This window comes from Mercenaria mercenaria, chromosome 4 (assembly GCF_021730395.1).
Source record: "Mercenaria mercenaria strain notata chromosome 4, MADL_Memer_1, whole genome shotgun sequence".
NCBI lineage: Eukaryota > Metazoa > Mollusca > Bivalvia > Venerida > Veneridae > Mercenaria > Mercenaria mercenaria.
In genome coordinates, this window is record NC_069364.1 from 94,348,681 (window position 1) to 94,367,112 (window position 18,432).

At 35.7% G+C, this 18,432-nt stretch overlaps 1 protein-coding gene across 1 annotated transcript in view; it reads left to right on the top strand.

The window, feature by feature from the left end:
* Positions 1–18,432, top strand: part of LOC123552468 (acetyl-CoA carboxylase-like) — a 114,995-nt gene that overhangs the window by 44,091 nt on the left and 52,472 nt on the right. Inside the window, exons 4-12 of the mRNA XM_053541989.1 lie at positions 2,316–2,442; positions 3,087–3,225; positions 8,111–8,220; positions 9,514–9,595; positions 11,470–11,646; positions 12,307–12,449; positions 12,776–12,985; positions 14,071–14,244; positions 14,945–15,106. Coding sequence (XP_053397964.1) covers positions 2,316–2,442; positions 3,087–3,225; positions 8,111–8,220; positions 9,514–9,595; positions 11,470–11,646; positions 12,307–12,449; positions 12,776–12,985; positions 14,071–14,244; positions 14,945–15,106 — 1,324 coding nt within the window. The remainder of the gene's footprint in view (positions 1–2,315; positions 2,443–3,086; positions 3,226–8,110; positions 8,221–9,513; positions 9,596–11,469; positions 11,647–12,306; positions 12,450–12,775; positions 12,986–14,070; positions 14,245–14,944; positions 15,107–18,432) is intronic.

An 18,432-nucleotide genomic window follows, 5' to 3' on the forward strand; every position in this document is an offset into this window, starting at 1 on the left:
GTTTCAATCTAAGTAACTAGACATGTATAAAGTCATGTTATAGTTAACTCCTATTCACAGTGTACAACTGGTAACACAAATTTTTAGCTCACCTGTCACATAGTGACAAGGTGAGCTTTTGTGATCACCCTTTATCCGTCGTCAGTCAGTCCGTCTCGTGCGTGCGTCCGTCCGTGCGTCAACAATTTCTTGTCTGCATGGTAGTGGTTTCATTTATGATTTTATTTTAACCAAACTTGCACACAACTTGTATCACCATAAGATCTCGGTTCCTTTCTTGAACTGGTCAGATCCCATTAAAGTTCCAGAGTTATGGCCCCTGAAAGGGCCAAAATAAGCTATTTTGACCTTGTCTGCACAATAGCAGCTTCATTTATGATTTTATTTTAACCAAACTTGCACACAACTTGTATCACCATATGATCTTGGTTCCTTTCTTGAACTGGCCAGATTCCATTATGGGTTCCAGAGTAATGGCCCCTGAAAGGGCCAGAATTAGCTATTTTGACTTTGTCTGCACAATAGCAGCTTTATTTATGATTTGAATTTAATCAAACTTGCACAAAACTTGTGTCACCATAAGATCTCGGTTCCTTTCTTAAACCGGCCAGATCCCATAATGGATTTCAGAGTTATGGCCCCTGAAAGGGCCAGAATTAGCTATTTTTACCTTGCCTGCACAATAGCAGCTTCATTTATGATTTTATTTTAACCAAACTTGCACACAACTTGTATCACCACAAGATCTTGGTTCCTTTCTTGAACTGGCCAGATTCCTTTATGGGTTCCAGAGTTATGGCCCCTTAAAGGTAAAAAATTGGCTATTTTGGCTTTTGCAGCCATATAGAGACTTCATTTATGGTTTGATTTGATACAAACTTCCAAAATATCTTCAACAACAATAAATCTTGGATTCCATGACAAATCAGATCTGTTTGTAGGTTCCAGAATTATTTTATATCTGATTACCTCCCTTGATTGTAATCAAAAATGGATTTATATCAGTAAGTACTTATAAAACTTATTTGAAATTTCATTATTGTCATTAGTTGGACTGAGCCAATGAGGGTAGATAACTATGGACTGATTTTATGTCAAATTACCTCCCTTTATTTCAAATTAAAATGGGTATATCTCAGTAACTAATGTAGATACTGATCTGAAATTTCATTTATGTCAACAGATTTATTTGGCAGATCCTTCTTTTGTTAACTTACAATCATTTTTTTTTTTAATTACTTTCCTTTTACGTTACTATAAATAGCTTGTTTTTAGTAACTTTTTTATTATTGGCCGTAGGGAAAAACCGAGACCACTTTTCTGTGGTACAACATGGATGGTACCTCCAATTTTTAGGTGTATTTTGACATATCTCTACCTTGTAAGAAGTTTTTTTCTTTTTGGTTTAATTTCTTCCCTTTGTTGTTCCTGTCCTTTGGACTTAGATATTTTTTCTGAGGACCTTCTTGTCCTCAAGTGCAATGACAACAGGTGAGCGATATAGGGCCATCATGGCCCTCTTGTTGGTAATGAGGTGTAGTGTGAAGTAGTGACATGTAGTGCTAACTTGAATGGTGGAGACTGCACAGAATGGGAGACAAGTAAGAAGTTCTGATATACAGCTACTTTATAGAAGTGAAAGAAAAATCTGTGTGTATACAGTGGAGAAAGGATAACACTACGGCTTTGTAAAGGTTGTTTGACTAGGGAAAGGGCTGTTCCCAGGAACATTTGTGAGGACTGGCATTGATGTGTGTTCCAGTTGTAGTTTTAAAGTTGCTCTGATATCTGAAGAATTTCTTACCTGACTCTCATTCTGTATGGATTCCCCCTTTTAATTTACTGCGATTTAGTGCTGCTTTCATCTCTATGCGCAGTTACTGTAAATCAGTGTTACTAGTTGAACACGATGATATTCTTAATACGTTAGTCTAAATTACTTGTGGTACAATTGTGGTAATGTATCTCAGTATTTTTACAATATTTCAGAGACAGGTGTAGAGTTGAAAAAGTTTTTCTGATTTTGAATGTTTTGTATTTTAACCTATAATATGTAATTTAAACTCTGCTTGCAATAATTATAAGTTCCAGAAACTTAAGGGAACTCATTTTTCAGCTAGACTTTTGATGGTAAAAATGGTTTATGTATATATAAATAAAAAAAATAAAAGGTCCACCTGTCTAAACATATTGCTGTTACCTGTACTGTAACATGGGGTCAAGGTCCTACTAGACTACTTGAAGAGATCATACCATAACATGGATATATTTACTGATAAAAGAAATTGAGAAAAAACATTTCTTTTAACCTATAGGCATTCAATGTCTGGAAGTTTCGACATACGAGGGAAGCGGCAGTCAATACCTAAAGAATTCTGTGTTGCCACGCCAGAGGAATTGGTACAGACCTATGGGGGTAGCAAGGGAACTGTTATAAAAAAGGTATCTATTCACTGAAAACATTTAAGAATTTGTTAACAGAAATTTGTTATAAATAACTGTGTGGCACATGAGCATACCTGTATGCTTAGTGTAAAAGATAAGATGAAATATGATTTAATTAAGTGATCTAGGTAAAAAGGAAAAAAATAATGTGGAAATGTGGTAGGCAATATGAAAGTTATGTTAACATTTTCCAGTTTTCATTCAAGACAGTAGAAGATCACAGTTGAGCTTTAATTTAAAACATGAGTATTTGTATATAAAATTCTATCCTGTCATGAGTATAACCAAGATAAACATTTTCCTCTCGGAAATACTGGATGACGCAACTTTCCTTGCAGGTGTAAATATACTGACATGGAAACCACATATTTGTAAAAAATTGTATGATAGAGTGAAAAATTTCTTTCCTCCGGTCTGGTTTCAGTAATCAGCTGTTGATTTAAGTCCTATCTGAAGACCAGTTGCTCAGGAATGCTATATTTTGTGTAAAATAGATCCAAGGAATGGTTTCCTTGTGTAGCTGGGAGTAACACAGAATTTTCAAATTTCTGTGTCGTCTCAGTTTTAACACTATATATTATATAGAAACATGTTTCAGAATAATTCAAAATTACAGTAACTTTTGTCATTTTAACTTGCAGGTTTTGATAGCAAACAATGGTATAGCTGCTGTAAAATGTATCAGATCTGTGCGAAGATGGTCGTACGAAATGTTTCGTTCGGAGAGGGCCATCAGATTTGTTGTCATGGTTACACCAGAAGATCTCAAAGCAAATGCAGGTACAAATTAGAACATGTATACAATGAATTATAAGTAATGCTTGATATCCCTTTAGTCATAGATGAATCTTGAGGTTTTAATAAGAAGTGTTGAGACATTTATCTGGCAATATATAGTACATAAAAGAGGCTAAAAACATGCGATTTTACCTTCACCTTTTCAGACAGTATTGTGTAGTTAGCTGCTATATCTTGGTTTTCATGTATATGTTGGTATGTATTTTGTCATGATTTTTAGCTCGACTATAAGAAGTATAAGGAGAGCTATCCTACTCGACCCGTTGTCGGCATCGGCGTCTTTCCGCGTCCCCACCTTGGTTAAAGTTTTTTTACACTTTCTCTTTTTTCATCATATCTCTGTAATTACTTGATGGATTTGATTCAAACTTAAAATAGTTATTCCTCATCATCACCAACATCATCTGACATAAGGGCCATAACTCTTGCACCAATATTTCATGATTTATCCCCCCTTTTCACTTAGATTTTCAAGTTAAAGTTTTGATGCACTTTCACTCTATCTCTGTTATTACTGAATGGATTTGATTCAGACTTAAAATAATTGTTCAACATCATCACCCACATCATATGACACAAGGTACATAACTCTGGCACAAATTTTTTATGAATTATTCCCCCTTTTTACTTAGAATTTCAGGTTAAAGTTTTGATGAACTTTCACTCTATCTCTGTTATTACTGAATGGATTTGATTCATACTTAAAATAATTGTTCAACAACATCACCCACATCGTATGACACAAGGTTCATGACTCTGGCACAAATATTTCATGAATTATTGTTACGACTCGGGTGTTGCAGAGATGGGTAGGCTAGGCGTACTGTAGAACTCTGAGTAAACTTTACTCAAGTAGTCGAAAGGGCAAATAGGGTATAGCCAGGTTGATTCAGTGTACCGTAAAACTAACTAAACCAGAGAGACTCTAAGACTCAGGATAACAGTTAATGAAGTTTATTAATGAAAATATATCATTCTCTGGAAAATACAGGTGAAGTCAACACATTAAACAAACGCATCTCACTGATAACAAATGTAATCACAAATTCTTCTTGATAATAAATGTATTCATCTATTGATGGTTAAATTCTGTCAGTATAATTACAAACTTATCAAATTAAGATTATGACTGTTCCGGCTTTCCATAGTTTACAGGTAGCGAAGCGAATTACAATGAACTTTAAAATGTTTCATAAAACAATACTGCACTATTTAAGGCTCAAAAATGCAAGATTCAATACACATCTTCTTTTGGATTAATCTATTTATGACTGATCAGGCGTTCCAGAAGTTGTAAATATTGACACGGATATAAAGACAGTGTTCAGCAACAGAAATTCCTTCTATAAAAATATAGTCACTTATATTCTCAGTACTTTAGACAAATCCATTAATTGTCTTTACTTTAAATAAGGAATGAATATACATGTAAATACATCTATGCAAATAAAACTTGTAGAAATGTTACTAAATGTTGTATCAAAAGGGGCTTTTATAGACCTATGGCTTTTAATTAATATAAATTCTGATTGCAGAGCAACTTTCTTACATCTATGTTCAGTATAGTGTTCATTTTAATTAAAATCTGTTTAAAAAAGCCAAACGTGGTTTTAGGTCTGAAAGCTTGAGCTGAAGTGATTGCAGATGGCCAAAATCGGGCCCTTTTATAGTTTTCCAGAGAAAGTGACCCAAAAAAGTCACCAAAACAGTCAAAATGGGTTACTTTGGGTAAATTGACCAAATGGTTAGTGACCGACAGGTCACAGTGACCTAAAACGTTAAACTCTATGCTGAATACTGCCGTTTCATAAAAATGGCGATTTTATGAAATGTTTACATGAAAATAACATCAAAATATACACCACTGGGTTAACTCTAGCATGTTTAAGTGATTTAAACATCTTTGATGATGACAACGATAATTTATGTTGCTTAGTAACGGTAAATAGTCCAACAATGCAATGCGAATAAGGACGCATATCCTGTCAGGAAATGTGACAAATTCAGTGAGTTATCATGAAAATACTGTGATTTATGCAAAACTCAGACTGTACTAAAGGATGAGACTTATCTTTAACAAACAATAATACTGTAGGTTAATTGTGCAAAGTCTGTAGTGATTCACATGTAGGAAAATGTTACAAAATCTGGATTAAATGTGCACCAGCCGAAACGGATGTCTCTCGGTAAATGTAAACAGAGTTCGGATAAGATTAAAACGAACATGGAGGTGTATAATATGAGTTTGGTCTGTCATATTATGTAGATCAACACATATGTGTACAGTTCTGTGTTTCGTTACTGTCAGCTTGCAAGAAAATGTCTCTGAAACAGATCAAATCTTAGCCAAGATCAATGACTGCTCACAATTACAAGAAAATGGTAAGTCCCCATTGTTCGAGTCGTTACATTATTCCCCCTTTTTACTTAGAATTTCAGGTTAAAGTTTTGATGCATTTTCAGTTATTACAAAATGCATTTAATTCATACTTGAAGTAGTTGTTCAACATCATCACCCACATCATATGAAACAAGGTGCATAACTCTGGCACCAGTGTTTCATGAATTATGCTCCCTGTTTACTTAGAATTTAAGGTTGATTTTGATGCATTTTCACTATATCTCAGTTATTACGAAATGCATTTGATTCAAACTTGAAGTAGGTGTTCCACATCATCACCTTCATCATATGACAGAAGGTACAGGTAAACTCTCCAGTGACAGCTCCAGTTTCCTCAGATGTGCCCACTTTCACTATCCAGCATCAAAATAGTCGAGCGCGCTGTCTCCTGTGACAGCTCTTGTTTTTAGCTCACCTGTCACAAAGTGACAAGGTGAGCTTTTGTGATCGCGCGATGTCTGTCGTCCGTCGTGCGTGCGTGCGTCCGTCCGTCCGTAAAATTTTGCTTGTGACCACTCTAGAGGTCACATTTTTCATGGGATCTTTATGAAAGTTGGTCAGAATGTTCATTTTGATGATATCTAGGTCAAGTTCGAAACTGGGTCACGTGCCTTCAAAAACTAGGTCAGTAGGTCTAAAAATAGAAAAACCTTGTGACCTCTCTAGAGGCCATATATTTCACAAGATCTTCATGAAAATTGGTCAGAATGTTCATCTTGATGATATCTAGGTCAGGTTCGAAACTGGGTTACGTGCCTTCAAAAACTAGGTCAGTAGGTCTAAAAATAGAAAAACCTTGTGACCTCTCTAGAGGCCATATATTTCACAAGATCTTCATGAAAATTGGTCAGAACGTTCACCTTGATGATATCTAGGTCAAGTTTGAAACTGGGTCACGTGCCGTCTAAAACTAGGTCAATAGGTCAAATAATAGAAAAACCTTGTGACCTCTCTAAAGGCCATATTTTTCATGGGATCTGTATGAAAGTTGGTCTGAATGTTCATCTTGATGATATCTAGGTCAAATTCGAAACTGGGTCAACTGCGGTCAAAAACTAGGTCAGTAGTTCTAAAAATAGAAAAACCTTGTGACCTCTCTAGAGGCCATATATTTCATGAGGTCTTCATGAAAATTGGTAAGAATGTTCACCTTGATGATATCTAGGTCAGTTTTGAAAGTGGGTCACATGCCTTCAAAAACTAGGTCAGTAGGTCAAATAATAGAAAAACCTTGTGACCTCTCTAAAGGCCATATTTTTCATGGGATCTGTATGAAAATTGGTCTGAATGTTTATCTTGATGATATCTAGATCAAGTTCGAAACAGAGTCATGTGCGGTCAAAAACTAGGTCAGTAGGTCTAAAAATAGAAAAACCTTGTCACCTCTCTAGAGGCCATACTTGTGAATGGATCTCCATAAAAATTGATCCGAATGTTCATCTTGATGATATCTAGGTCAAGTTTGAAACTGGGTCATGTGCCTTACAAAACTAGGTCAGTAGGTCAAATAATTAAAAAAACCTTGTGACCTCTCTAGAGGCCATACTTTTCATGGGATCTGTATGAAAGTTGGTCTGAGTGTTCATCTTGATGATATCTAGGTCAAGTTTGAAACTGGGTCAACTGCGGTCAAAAACTAGGTCAGTAGGTCTTAAATTATTAAAATCTTGCGACCTCTCTAGAGGTCATATTTTTCAATGGATCTTCATGAAAATTGATCTGAATTTTCACCTTGATGATATCTAGATAAAGTTCAAAACAGGGTCACGTACCTTCGAAAACTAGGTCAATAAGTCAAATAATAGAATAACCTTGTAACCTCCCTAGAGACCATATTTTTCAATGGATCTTCATGAAAATTGGTCGGAATTTTTATCTTGATAATATCTAGATCAAGTTCAAAACTGGGTCACATGAGCTCAAAAACTAGGTCACTATGTCAAATAATAGAAAAAATGACGTCCTACTCAAAACTGGGTCATGTGGGAAGAGGTGAGCGATTCAGGACCATCATGGTCCTCTTGTTTAATACCATGAAGGAACCATTAGGGCCGAATGGTTAAGGTCACTGACTTCAAATAGCTCCTCTCTTGCTATGGTTACGGAACCTTATGTGGGGTGTAGAATGTGAGAAAGCCATCCAGCTAGCTTACAGACAGTCGATGATTTGACCTAGGTGCCCCTACAAGTCGAAAACAATACCAGGAAGGGCACTTGGAGAACCATGAAAAGCTGGAATAGTCACAATATGACCTGCATCATGTCCACATGACCCATAAAAGGAAACAAACACAAAAACCATGAAAGATTATTTAGTCAGTCGCAAGTCTGCTTCATGAGAAAACCATGTATTTGTTGATGACCTAGTATGTAGGTTTTTACCTGTCGTTTCTATAATGAGCAGTTTCCACTTCATCAGGTTTCAAAGTTTGAAACACAACCTTAAACCATGATCTTTCCTTGCAGAATATATCAGGATGGCAGACCAATATGTACCAGTACCAGGAGGGACCAACAACAACAACTATGCCAATGTAGAACTTATTCTTGATATTGCTAAAAGGACCCAAGTACAGGTTAAATTTTATTGAATTTTACTGAATATTCGAAAAGTGTATGACTTGATACAATCGAATAAAAATATGAAATAGAACATAGAAAGTCTGAAATCAGCCTTGGGATCAGGAGGTTCTCTCATAATGATCATGAGAGAAAAGATATTAAGTTTATGTATAGATAACCTTAGTGGAAGGCCTTTGTGGCTGAAAGGTTAAGATCATTGACTGAACATTTTGCCTCCCATCTTTGTGGGTTGGAAACCTATCGAGGTATGTAGAGTTCTTTTATGTGAGGAAGCCATCTAACTGACTTACAGATGGTTGGAGGGGCACCAGTTGCCATTTCATGTAAATTTTAGCCATGTGATTTAAAGCCCAACAAAATAAACAATGTAACTTTATTGAAAAGAAGAGCTGAATGTAGATCTGTGTTGATGAGGAAGTGATCTGTATTTATTATCTATGCAATTTTGTTGATAGAAGATTCAGAATATGTAATAAATAAATCTATCCTTACAGTAACCTTAAACATTTTTTATCCAGATGTTCATAAATTTTAATACTTATCTTTGATTTTTATGCCCCCCAGCATCTACTGATGCAGGAGGCATATAGTGATTGTCCTGTCCGTCCGTTCCTTCGTCCGTCCGTACGAGGTTAACCAAATGGGACCATTTCGTCTAGTATCAATACCCCTTACTAGAATGACTTGACACTAATGCGGATGTAACCTGTGACCATTCGTCATCTTCAGACATCACCTGACCTCAGTTTGACCTTGACCTTGACCTCATTTTGGACTTAGGTTGCTTTATATGGGCCATTTCTTGGTTAACCAAATGGGACCGTTGCGTCTAGCATCAATACTGCTTACAAGAATGAATTGATACTAATACAGATGTAACCTGTGACCATTCCTCAACTTCAAACATCACCTGACCTCTGTTTGACTTTGACCTCGTTTTGGACTTAGGTTGCTTTGTATCGACAAGGATGCCACCTGGGGCATCAAGTGTTTATTGAACGCAGCTCCTTGTTGGTACTGAAATAGTTTTGGGTATTTTTCAGAGATGTAAGATTGATGAGTTTTATAGAAACTAAAAATAAAATCAAAATTTGAATTTCTTTGTGATGGTTGCGATTGAATGCAGTGCAAGGGGAGATGATCACTACAGGGAGTTTTGGAGTAATCTATCTATACAGTTTTTTGTTGTCCACTCCAAATATTTCATGTCAAGGATATTTTGTTGAAAAAAATCATTTTCTCTGACATTCTCGCCACTGTTTACAGTATGATTGATGTCATTTCAGGCTGTTTGGGCCGGATGGGGTCATGCCTCAGAGAACCCTAAACTTCCTGAACTTCTTCACAAGAATGGAATTGTTTTCATAGGTTAGTAGATCGGATCTATTCTCATCATCTTGAATTGCTTTTGAACCAAAACCGACGAAGTTAAAACAGTCATTGTAGCATTCCAAATTGAGAAGTTTTAAAAGCATGCCAAGGCATGGGACCTTGAAGACTCTTGACTAGATCATATTCAATGTGTAAATGATAGACATCTTTGTTGAACTAATGGCCTGGTATAATTTTAAATATTATATACACTGCTGAAACAAGATCATTTGATTGGTTGAGAGCTCTGCCAGGCCTTTTTTTCATAATTTTGGGAATGCCACCATCGCTAATTGAATTGGGAAAATGCTCTTGGAAAATTGTGATAATTTGGAAAATTTGCATATTGCCATAATCTATGTAAAGATATTTTATGTAAAATATTAATGGATTGGATTTCAGTGCTTGTTCAACAGAATAACTGTTGTTTTAATAACCAAAAAATACATGCAAGACAGCAAAACTATTTTAAAACGGCCAAAACCCTAAAAAGTAACACTCATTTGGGAATTTTAAATTCAGAATTGGGGAAAAAAAACCCACTTTTTTGCTCTGAGATTACCTCCTTTTATGTTTCAATGTAAATGAGATGCAAAACCAAAATTTGTAGTCCTGTTTGGCGCCATATAACCTATACTGTGTTGGTGCGCCGTAAAACCCAAATAAATAAATAAAACCTCCTTTTATGGGAGGTAGATTTATAGGGGAAAAAAGCCCTGCCTGCATATGCATGTCAGCAACATTAATGTTGACTGAGAGCTGTGTTTCTAACAATGTGAACATTCTATAGCTCTTGGAGTCAGTATCATTTTTATACGCCCGTTTGAAAAATGGGACGTATTATGGGAATGCCCCGGGCGGGCGGCATCCACAAACTTTGTCCGGAGCATATCTTCTTCATGCATGGAGGGATTTTGATAAAACTTGGCACAGTTGTTCACCATCATGAGACGGAGTGTCATGCATAAGAACTAGGTCTAAGGTCAAGGTCATGGTCACACTTAGAGGTCAAAGGTCAAATTCATTTATGACTTTGTCCGGAGCATATCTTCTTCATGTCACAGTATACGCAATGGGGTTATTTTAAAGGTTAAAGTTTTTCGACAACCTTTGGTTTTCTGTCATTTCTTTGTTACTATTGCTTATATCTTACAGTAACTTCACATAAACATTGTCCAGCATACGAACAAAATATATGCAGGGGCTGGGCCCATTATACCCAAAGTAAAGGTCACCAAGGTGTTATAAATATACTTGGAATTATTTTCATGTTAATTTTTCGAAAGCTTTGTTCATAGACATATCTTTGGTACTTTAAAAGATAATGACATGAAATTAAAAACATTTCTTTATAATCATCATCTGCATGTGTGATTACAATCCCCATAACTCTTAATTGTATTTTTGACAGAATTATGCCCCTTTCATACTTAAAGTGTTTTGGCAATCTTTGCTTTCTGGATATAGCTTTATTACAATATAAGATAATGACTTGAAACTTAAAATGTATCTTTATCATCACCATTTGCATGTGTGGTAACAATCCCCATAACTCATATTTGTATTTTTGACCAAATTATGCCCCTTTCATACTTAAATTTTTTGACAAAATTTTTCTGGACATAACTTTGGTACTATATAAGGTAACGACTTGAAACTCAAAATATATCTTTACCATGATCATCATTACCCCTTCCATACTTGATCTTTAACCCCTCTGAGTAGTAGGGTCTTATCTTGGTGTATCTTCCTTTTAAAGTAAAGGTCTTGTTGAGATATAAATTTATTTTACTGTCAAATTGCCGAAGAGTGAGTGCGCTGTCTTACGGACAGCTCTTGTACATATTTACATTTTATGTCATTTATTCTAGGCCCACCAGAAGGGGCTATGTGGGCTCTTGGAGACAAAATTGCCTCCTCCATACTTGCCCAGACTGCTGGGGTTCCTACACTACCATGGAGCGGTTCTGGTCTTAAGATTCAGTGGTCCGAGGGTGAACAAAGTAAGGGCAAGCATTTCACTGTCCCACAGGATTTATACAAGAAAGGTAAAATGCAAAATTGTTTTGTAACTTTTAACACAAAAAGTTAAAAACATTGTTGAGTAATAGTTACCTGAAAAGTTTCAATATGTGTAGTAAAAATAACATGGAAATATCGTTTAGATTATTAGGGGTTCATAGGTCAAGGTTATGACAGGTCAGGACTGAAAATGGTTTCCGATAAATGACTACAGCCTTCAAACTTACTAGCATGTAGTTTATAAATGACTATAGTATTTTAAGGGTCAGTAGATTAGTTAAGGTCACTGACTTTTAGACTGGAAGTGGTTTTATGACTGAATAACTGATAATAATAACTAAAGAATCCTATGCCTTTGACCCTCAGTTTTCATAGGAGTGTTGCCTGTGATAAGATAGCCGTATTGTTTTTAGGGACATTTTGTACAGTTGGATAGTGTATGCATAACTGTGTGTTTATTTATATATATATATATATATATATATATATATATATTGATATGGGATTTCACCCTGCAAGACGAGAGTTATGGCCCTTGACTTCTGAAAGAAAAATATATATTATATATATATATATATATATATATATATATATATATATATATATATATATATATATATATAGGTTGTTTGCCAGAACTTATATAATTAACCAGCACAGACTTTAAACTATTTATTTATATGTAGGTTGTGTACATGATGTGGATGCTGGTATTAAGGTGGCGGCTGAGATTGGTTATCCTGTGATGATCAAAGCTTCTGAGGGCGGTGGTGGAAAGGGTATCAGAAAAGCTACAAATGCGGCTGATTTTCCCAATCTCTTCAGACAGGTATGTCTTTTATAGTAATAACTGTTATAGAAATAGGAGAAAAAAATCAGAATTATGATTTTATGTTTAATGTTTTTATGTGGTTTAGAATCCAAGATACAAAATAGACATGAATGTCTCTGCATTTGATTGAAAACTAATAAATAATGCTACTTTCTCAAACTGGGGAAATTTGAAGAAGTTCCATATGAATTCCTGAATATTATTAAATTATTATAATGTATAATGTAATTTAGATGAAACCTTGCAGATATATAAAAATTGGCATTTGAGTTAAGTTTTACTAAAGATACCAACATTATTGATGTAGCTTTGTAAATATCTAGGTTCAGACAGAGGTGCCTGGTTCCCCTGTTTTTGTGATGAAGATGGCGCAAGCGGCACGTCACCTGGAGGTTCAACTGATAGCAGACTGTTACGGTAACGCAATCTCTCTGTTTGGACGTGATTGTTCCATACAGAGACGTCATCAGAAGATCATTGAAGAAGCTCCCACATCAATTGCTTCAAGTTCCACATTCAGGAAAATGGAAGAGGTGAGCAAGTTGAAAATTTTGATAAATGTTTTTAATTTCAGCTTTTCTTCAGCTTTTACATTAACAAGTTTTTAAGATTTTTATGCCCCCGGCATCTACTGATGCGGGAGGCATATAGTGATAGTCCTGTCCGTCCATTTGTTCGTTCATCCGTACGAGGTTAACCAAATGGGACCGTTTTGTCTAGCATCAATACCCCTTACTAGAATGACTTGATACTAATGCAGATGTAACCTGTGACCATTCCTCATCTTTAGACATTACCTGACCTCAGTTTGACCTTGACCTCATTTTGGACAGGTTGCTTTATATGGGCCATCTCTTGGTTAACCAAATGGGACCGTTTTGTCTAGCATCAATACCGCTTACAAGAATGAATTGATACTAATACAGATGTAACCTGTGACCATTCCTCATCTTCAAACATCACCTGACCTCAGTTTGACCTTGACCTCGTTTTGGACTTAGGTTGCTTTGTATCGACAAGGATGCCACCGGGGGCATCAAGCGTTTATTGAACGCAGCTCCTTGTTTTTAAATCAGGTACTTGTCACGTCCTCAGAAGCATGAGTGTAACTTTTCCCAAGAAGCAGATAGCCATTCAAAAAGGTTTTTAGATTTCTTTGTAATCAGGCAAAAACTGTCTGTTTAGTTAAAGATATACCACCTAGTCATTTTAAAATGAACAAAATGACTGGGAAGGGCCAGCCCTTTAACTTTGTAATAAGGTGTTGCCCAGTCAGTTTACTTTTTAACAATGCTTAGAATTATGTATCTTAAATTATCATTGCATGTTATGTAAATATTTTCTGTTGACATAATTATATTATGTGTAAATAATAAGATACAATGAAACTCAAACACTCAATATCAAGTAGTTAAGTGGTATTCAGCTATTTTCCTTATATTTTCTGCGTTTATTGCCTGCCAGTCTTGATAACTGATGCATTTTGCTTATTCCCTTGTAACTTTGAGCTTGTTTTACTGTATACTAATTCTGATTGTTTTTCTCTAGGCTGTTTATTGTATATATTTGAATGTTTAATAACATTTAACCAAATATGGTATCTGAACTATTCATTTAGGCAGCAGTGAAACTTGCTAAGATGGTTGGCTATGTAAGTGCTGGGACTGTAGAGTATCTCTACAATGCTGATGATGGGACGTTCTATTTCCTTGAACTGAACCCTAGGTTACAAGTGGAACATCCCTGTACAGAAATGGTAGCTGATGTGAATCTTCCTGCTCTACAGTTACAGGTGATTTAACCATTTTTATCAATTATCAGTCATTCATTATCTGAGAATTACCATTTCACACAAGTTCATTAAACCCAGATTACTTCTGTTTTAATCCCTGTTCTGGATAAAAGTTTTGTAAACAATGTAGCCAGGTAAACACTGTCTGAAGGCATCTTCTTCATATTTGAATACATGTAGTCTAAGAGTTGTTTGTTACTATTGGGGCAATAGAAAATTTGCTTTATGCAAACAGATTATAACCACACCTTATTGCTTTTATAAGACAAATCTTTTTAAATGAATACCACAGTGTATCCTCGGGCATAAATTAATCCTTTCATTAGATTAAAGGATTTCAAATGTTCATGATAGAAATTGGGAGGAAGTTTGTAGGGTCAGTTATCTATTACAGATACTTCAAGGTAGTGGATCCAAAATTACAATCAGCATTTTCCATTTTATTACTTATTCTTTATATTCTCTGATTGTTTTGAAAAAGAATATTCTGTTATGGCTGAAGGCTGCTGAAATAAAATACAGAGAATATGTAATTGCACAAGAATCACTGATTGGCATTTCTTTCTACTACCGTAAGTCAGAATGTGAAGAAAACCCAAATGAAATTTTTTGAAAAATCAGTAAGTTGACGTGAAACATACAGTTCCATATTTCCTACCAGTATTTAGGTAATTATAATTGCAAATGTTTGTTATTTCAGATAGCGATGGGTCTGCCGTTGTACTGTATGAAGGATATACGCTGCCTGTATTGTGAATCTGCAGCAGGCAGTTCTATGATAGATTTTGAGAAACCCAAGTTACCACCACAACCTAAAGGTCATGTGATAGCTGCAAGAATAACCAGCGAAAACCCTGATGAGGTAAAAATAAAACAACTTTTTTAACTTTGAAATTTTGGCAAAAGTTTCGCATGTTAGCAGGTTTCTTAAAAAATTCTAGACCAAATGCTATCAAATTTTACACAGCTTTAACATCATGAGGTGACTTTGCACGGCAAGTTAAATAACTCTAGCTTTTATTTTTTAGCTCACCTGTCACGAATTGACAAGGTGAGCTTTTGTGATTGCTTGATGTCCGCCGTCCATCGTGCGTAGTGCGTCGTCTGTCAACAATTTCTGAAAAGATCTTCTTGAAATCCACTGGGCAGAATTACACCAAACTTCACAGGAATGATCCTTGGGTGGCCCCCTTTCAAAATTATTCAAAGAATTGAATTCCATGCAGATCTCTGGTTGCCATGGTAACAGAAAGGAAAAAAATTAAAGATCTTCTTGTCCAAAACCACAGGGCCTAGGGCTTTGATATCTGGTGTGTAGCATCATCTAGCGGTCCTCTACCAAAATTGTTCAAATTATCCCCGTAGGGTTAAATATGGCCCCGCCCTGGGGGTCACATGGTTTATATAGACTTATATAGGGAAAACTTTGAAAATCTTCTTGTACAAAACCACATGGCCTAGGGCTTTGATATTTGGTATGTAGCATCATCTAGTGGTCCTCTACCAAGATTGTTCAAATTATCCCCCTAGGATCGAATATGGCCCCGCCCCGGGGGTCACATGGTTTATGTAGACTTATATAGGGAAATCTTTGAAAATCTTCTTGTACAAAACCACATGGCCTAGGGCTTTGATATTTGGTATGTAGCATGCATCATCTAGTGGTCCTCTACCAAGATTATTCAAATTATACCCCTAGGATCAAATATGGCCCCGCACCGGGGTTCCAAAGTTTTACATAGACTTATATAGGAAAAAAAGTTTAAAAATCTTCTTGTCTGAAACCACAACACTTAGACATTTGATATTTGGTTTGTAGCATTGTCTTATGGTCCTCAACCAAAATTGTTCAAATTGTAATTCTTGTGTGAAAAGAGGCCCTGCCCTGGGGGTCCCAAGTTTTATATAGACTTGTACAGGAAAAAGCTTTAAAAATCTTCTTGTCTGAAACCATAAGACCTAGACTTTTGATATTTGGTATGGTGCATTGTCTGGTAGTCCTCTACCAAAATTATTCAGATTATGCCCCTGGGGTTAAAAGAGGCCCCGCCCTGGGGTCACTTAGTTATTATGTGAGTAATATAGGAAAACTACTTAAAAAATCATCTGATCCTAATTTCCAAGACTGTTTAATTTTAATTATCTGATGACCCCAAGTAATATGATGTCACTTGACTGTGACCTTGACCTACTGACCTACTTTCTTGTTTTTGTACCCCCCGACAACAAAGTTGTAAGGGGGGGTATACTGGTTTCAGGATGTCTGTCTGTCTGTCGGTCTGGCCGTCTGTCCGTAGACGCAATCTTATGCGCACCATCTCTCCTTATCCCCTTGACAGAATTTAATGAAACTTCACACAAGTGATCAGTACCAACAGTAGTTGTGCATGGGGCATGTTAGGTTCTTTTAGAGAAAAAAATTGCAGAGTTATGGGACTTTGTTTTTTTGTTACTATACTATATACATAGACACAATCTTGTGCGCACCATCTCTCCTCATCCCCTTGACACAATTTAATGAAACTTCACACAAGTGATCAGTAACAACAGTAGTTGTGCATGGGGCATGTTAGGTTCTTTCAGCGACAAAAATTGCAGAGTTATGGGACTTTGTTTCTTGTTAACATACTATGTACATACAGTCTGCATATGCAATCTTGTGCGTGCCTAATCTACCAAACCCTTACAGTTTAATGAAACTTCACACAAGTGATCAGTACCAACCCTAGTTGTGCATGGTGCATGTTACATTCTTTTAGATAAATATTCTGCATAGTTATGGGACTTTGTTTTTTGTTACTATACTGTATACATACAGTCTATATACATACAGTCCACATAATTATGCAATCTTGTGTGCATCAAATTGCAATGTACTGTGTCAGTGCATGCGGGGGTTACATTCATCACCTTTAGTGATAACTCTAGTTTAAGATACAGCCTTGAAATTTTGATGACATACACAGTTTTGCACACAAATCGTAAAACTGAATTTCATTGACCATGAATGTGACCTATTGACTTTCTTAATATTTTATCATCAGTTTGACATTTGAAACATGTAGCTCATATTACTCAGGTGAGCAATACAGGGTCATCATGACCCTCTTGTTTTAAAAATTTGTCCTTGTTTAAAAAAAAAAACCTTGAAAAGATTTTGAATGTAAGCATGTTTCTCAGGAACTACTTGACAATGTTTTCAGATTTACCTTACATCTTTGGCATTGTGAAGTTGCAAGTTTCATAACTGGCTTGCATTTTAATGAAATAGCTAGGGCTGTCATTGATTGGGTCTTTTGCATATCGACGATACCGATATATCGGAATACAAATATCGACGATACATCGATATATCGATTATTAAGTTAGATTAACAATCTCTTTGTTTATGGGCATGCTATATACCTTCTTGTTAATGTTATGTCTTTTTTTTTTTTGCCTGCTTTTTATATTACTGTTTGATTGTGTTGTATTTGTATCTATGAAATAAATAAAATAAATGAAAATTAATGAAATCTTTTATAGATCTTCATTGTGCCTTCACTCCTCTTTTGCATTTATCCTACTTTACAACCTAGTAAACTATAATACCAGGCACCGGCGTTGGGTTTCAAACAGCTAAAATTCTGCATTTCTCTTCCACAGATATCTATTTATTTATTAAATTAATTAATTCATTTATTTACAATGTTTTTATTTATTTTTAGCCTGTTTCATACCCTGTCTTAATTTTTAGCTTGCACAAGTTTACATTCGGATTAGGTACTGGCACCGCGAGTTTTTTTTTTTTTTTTGTTGTTGTTGTTTTTTTGTTTTCTTTTTTAACTTCTGCCCAAGTTTTCAATGGGCCTCAAATTTGTAGTGTTTGACTGTTTGTTTGTTGTACAGAAAGGCATGTTTAAGCAACACCCTGTGTTTCTACGAACCAAAACAAAGCTTTTCCTTCCGTCTTTTGACTGTTTTTCCACTATTTAAGCCGGCGACGGCTTCCTCTTCGGTCATCTTTGATTGTTATTGTTACGGGCACTAGCTAAATTCTGTACCTTTTACGGAGTGATCAGCTATACGCGAACAAGTAAAAAGCCGAGATTGACGTAGAAACAGTATATATACTCTATGTTTTTACATGCACAAACAACGAAGCGACCTTCCAAGACAGGACAACGTGAATTTTTGCAAATAGATTCT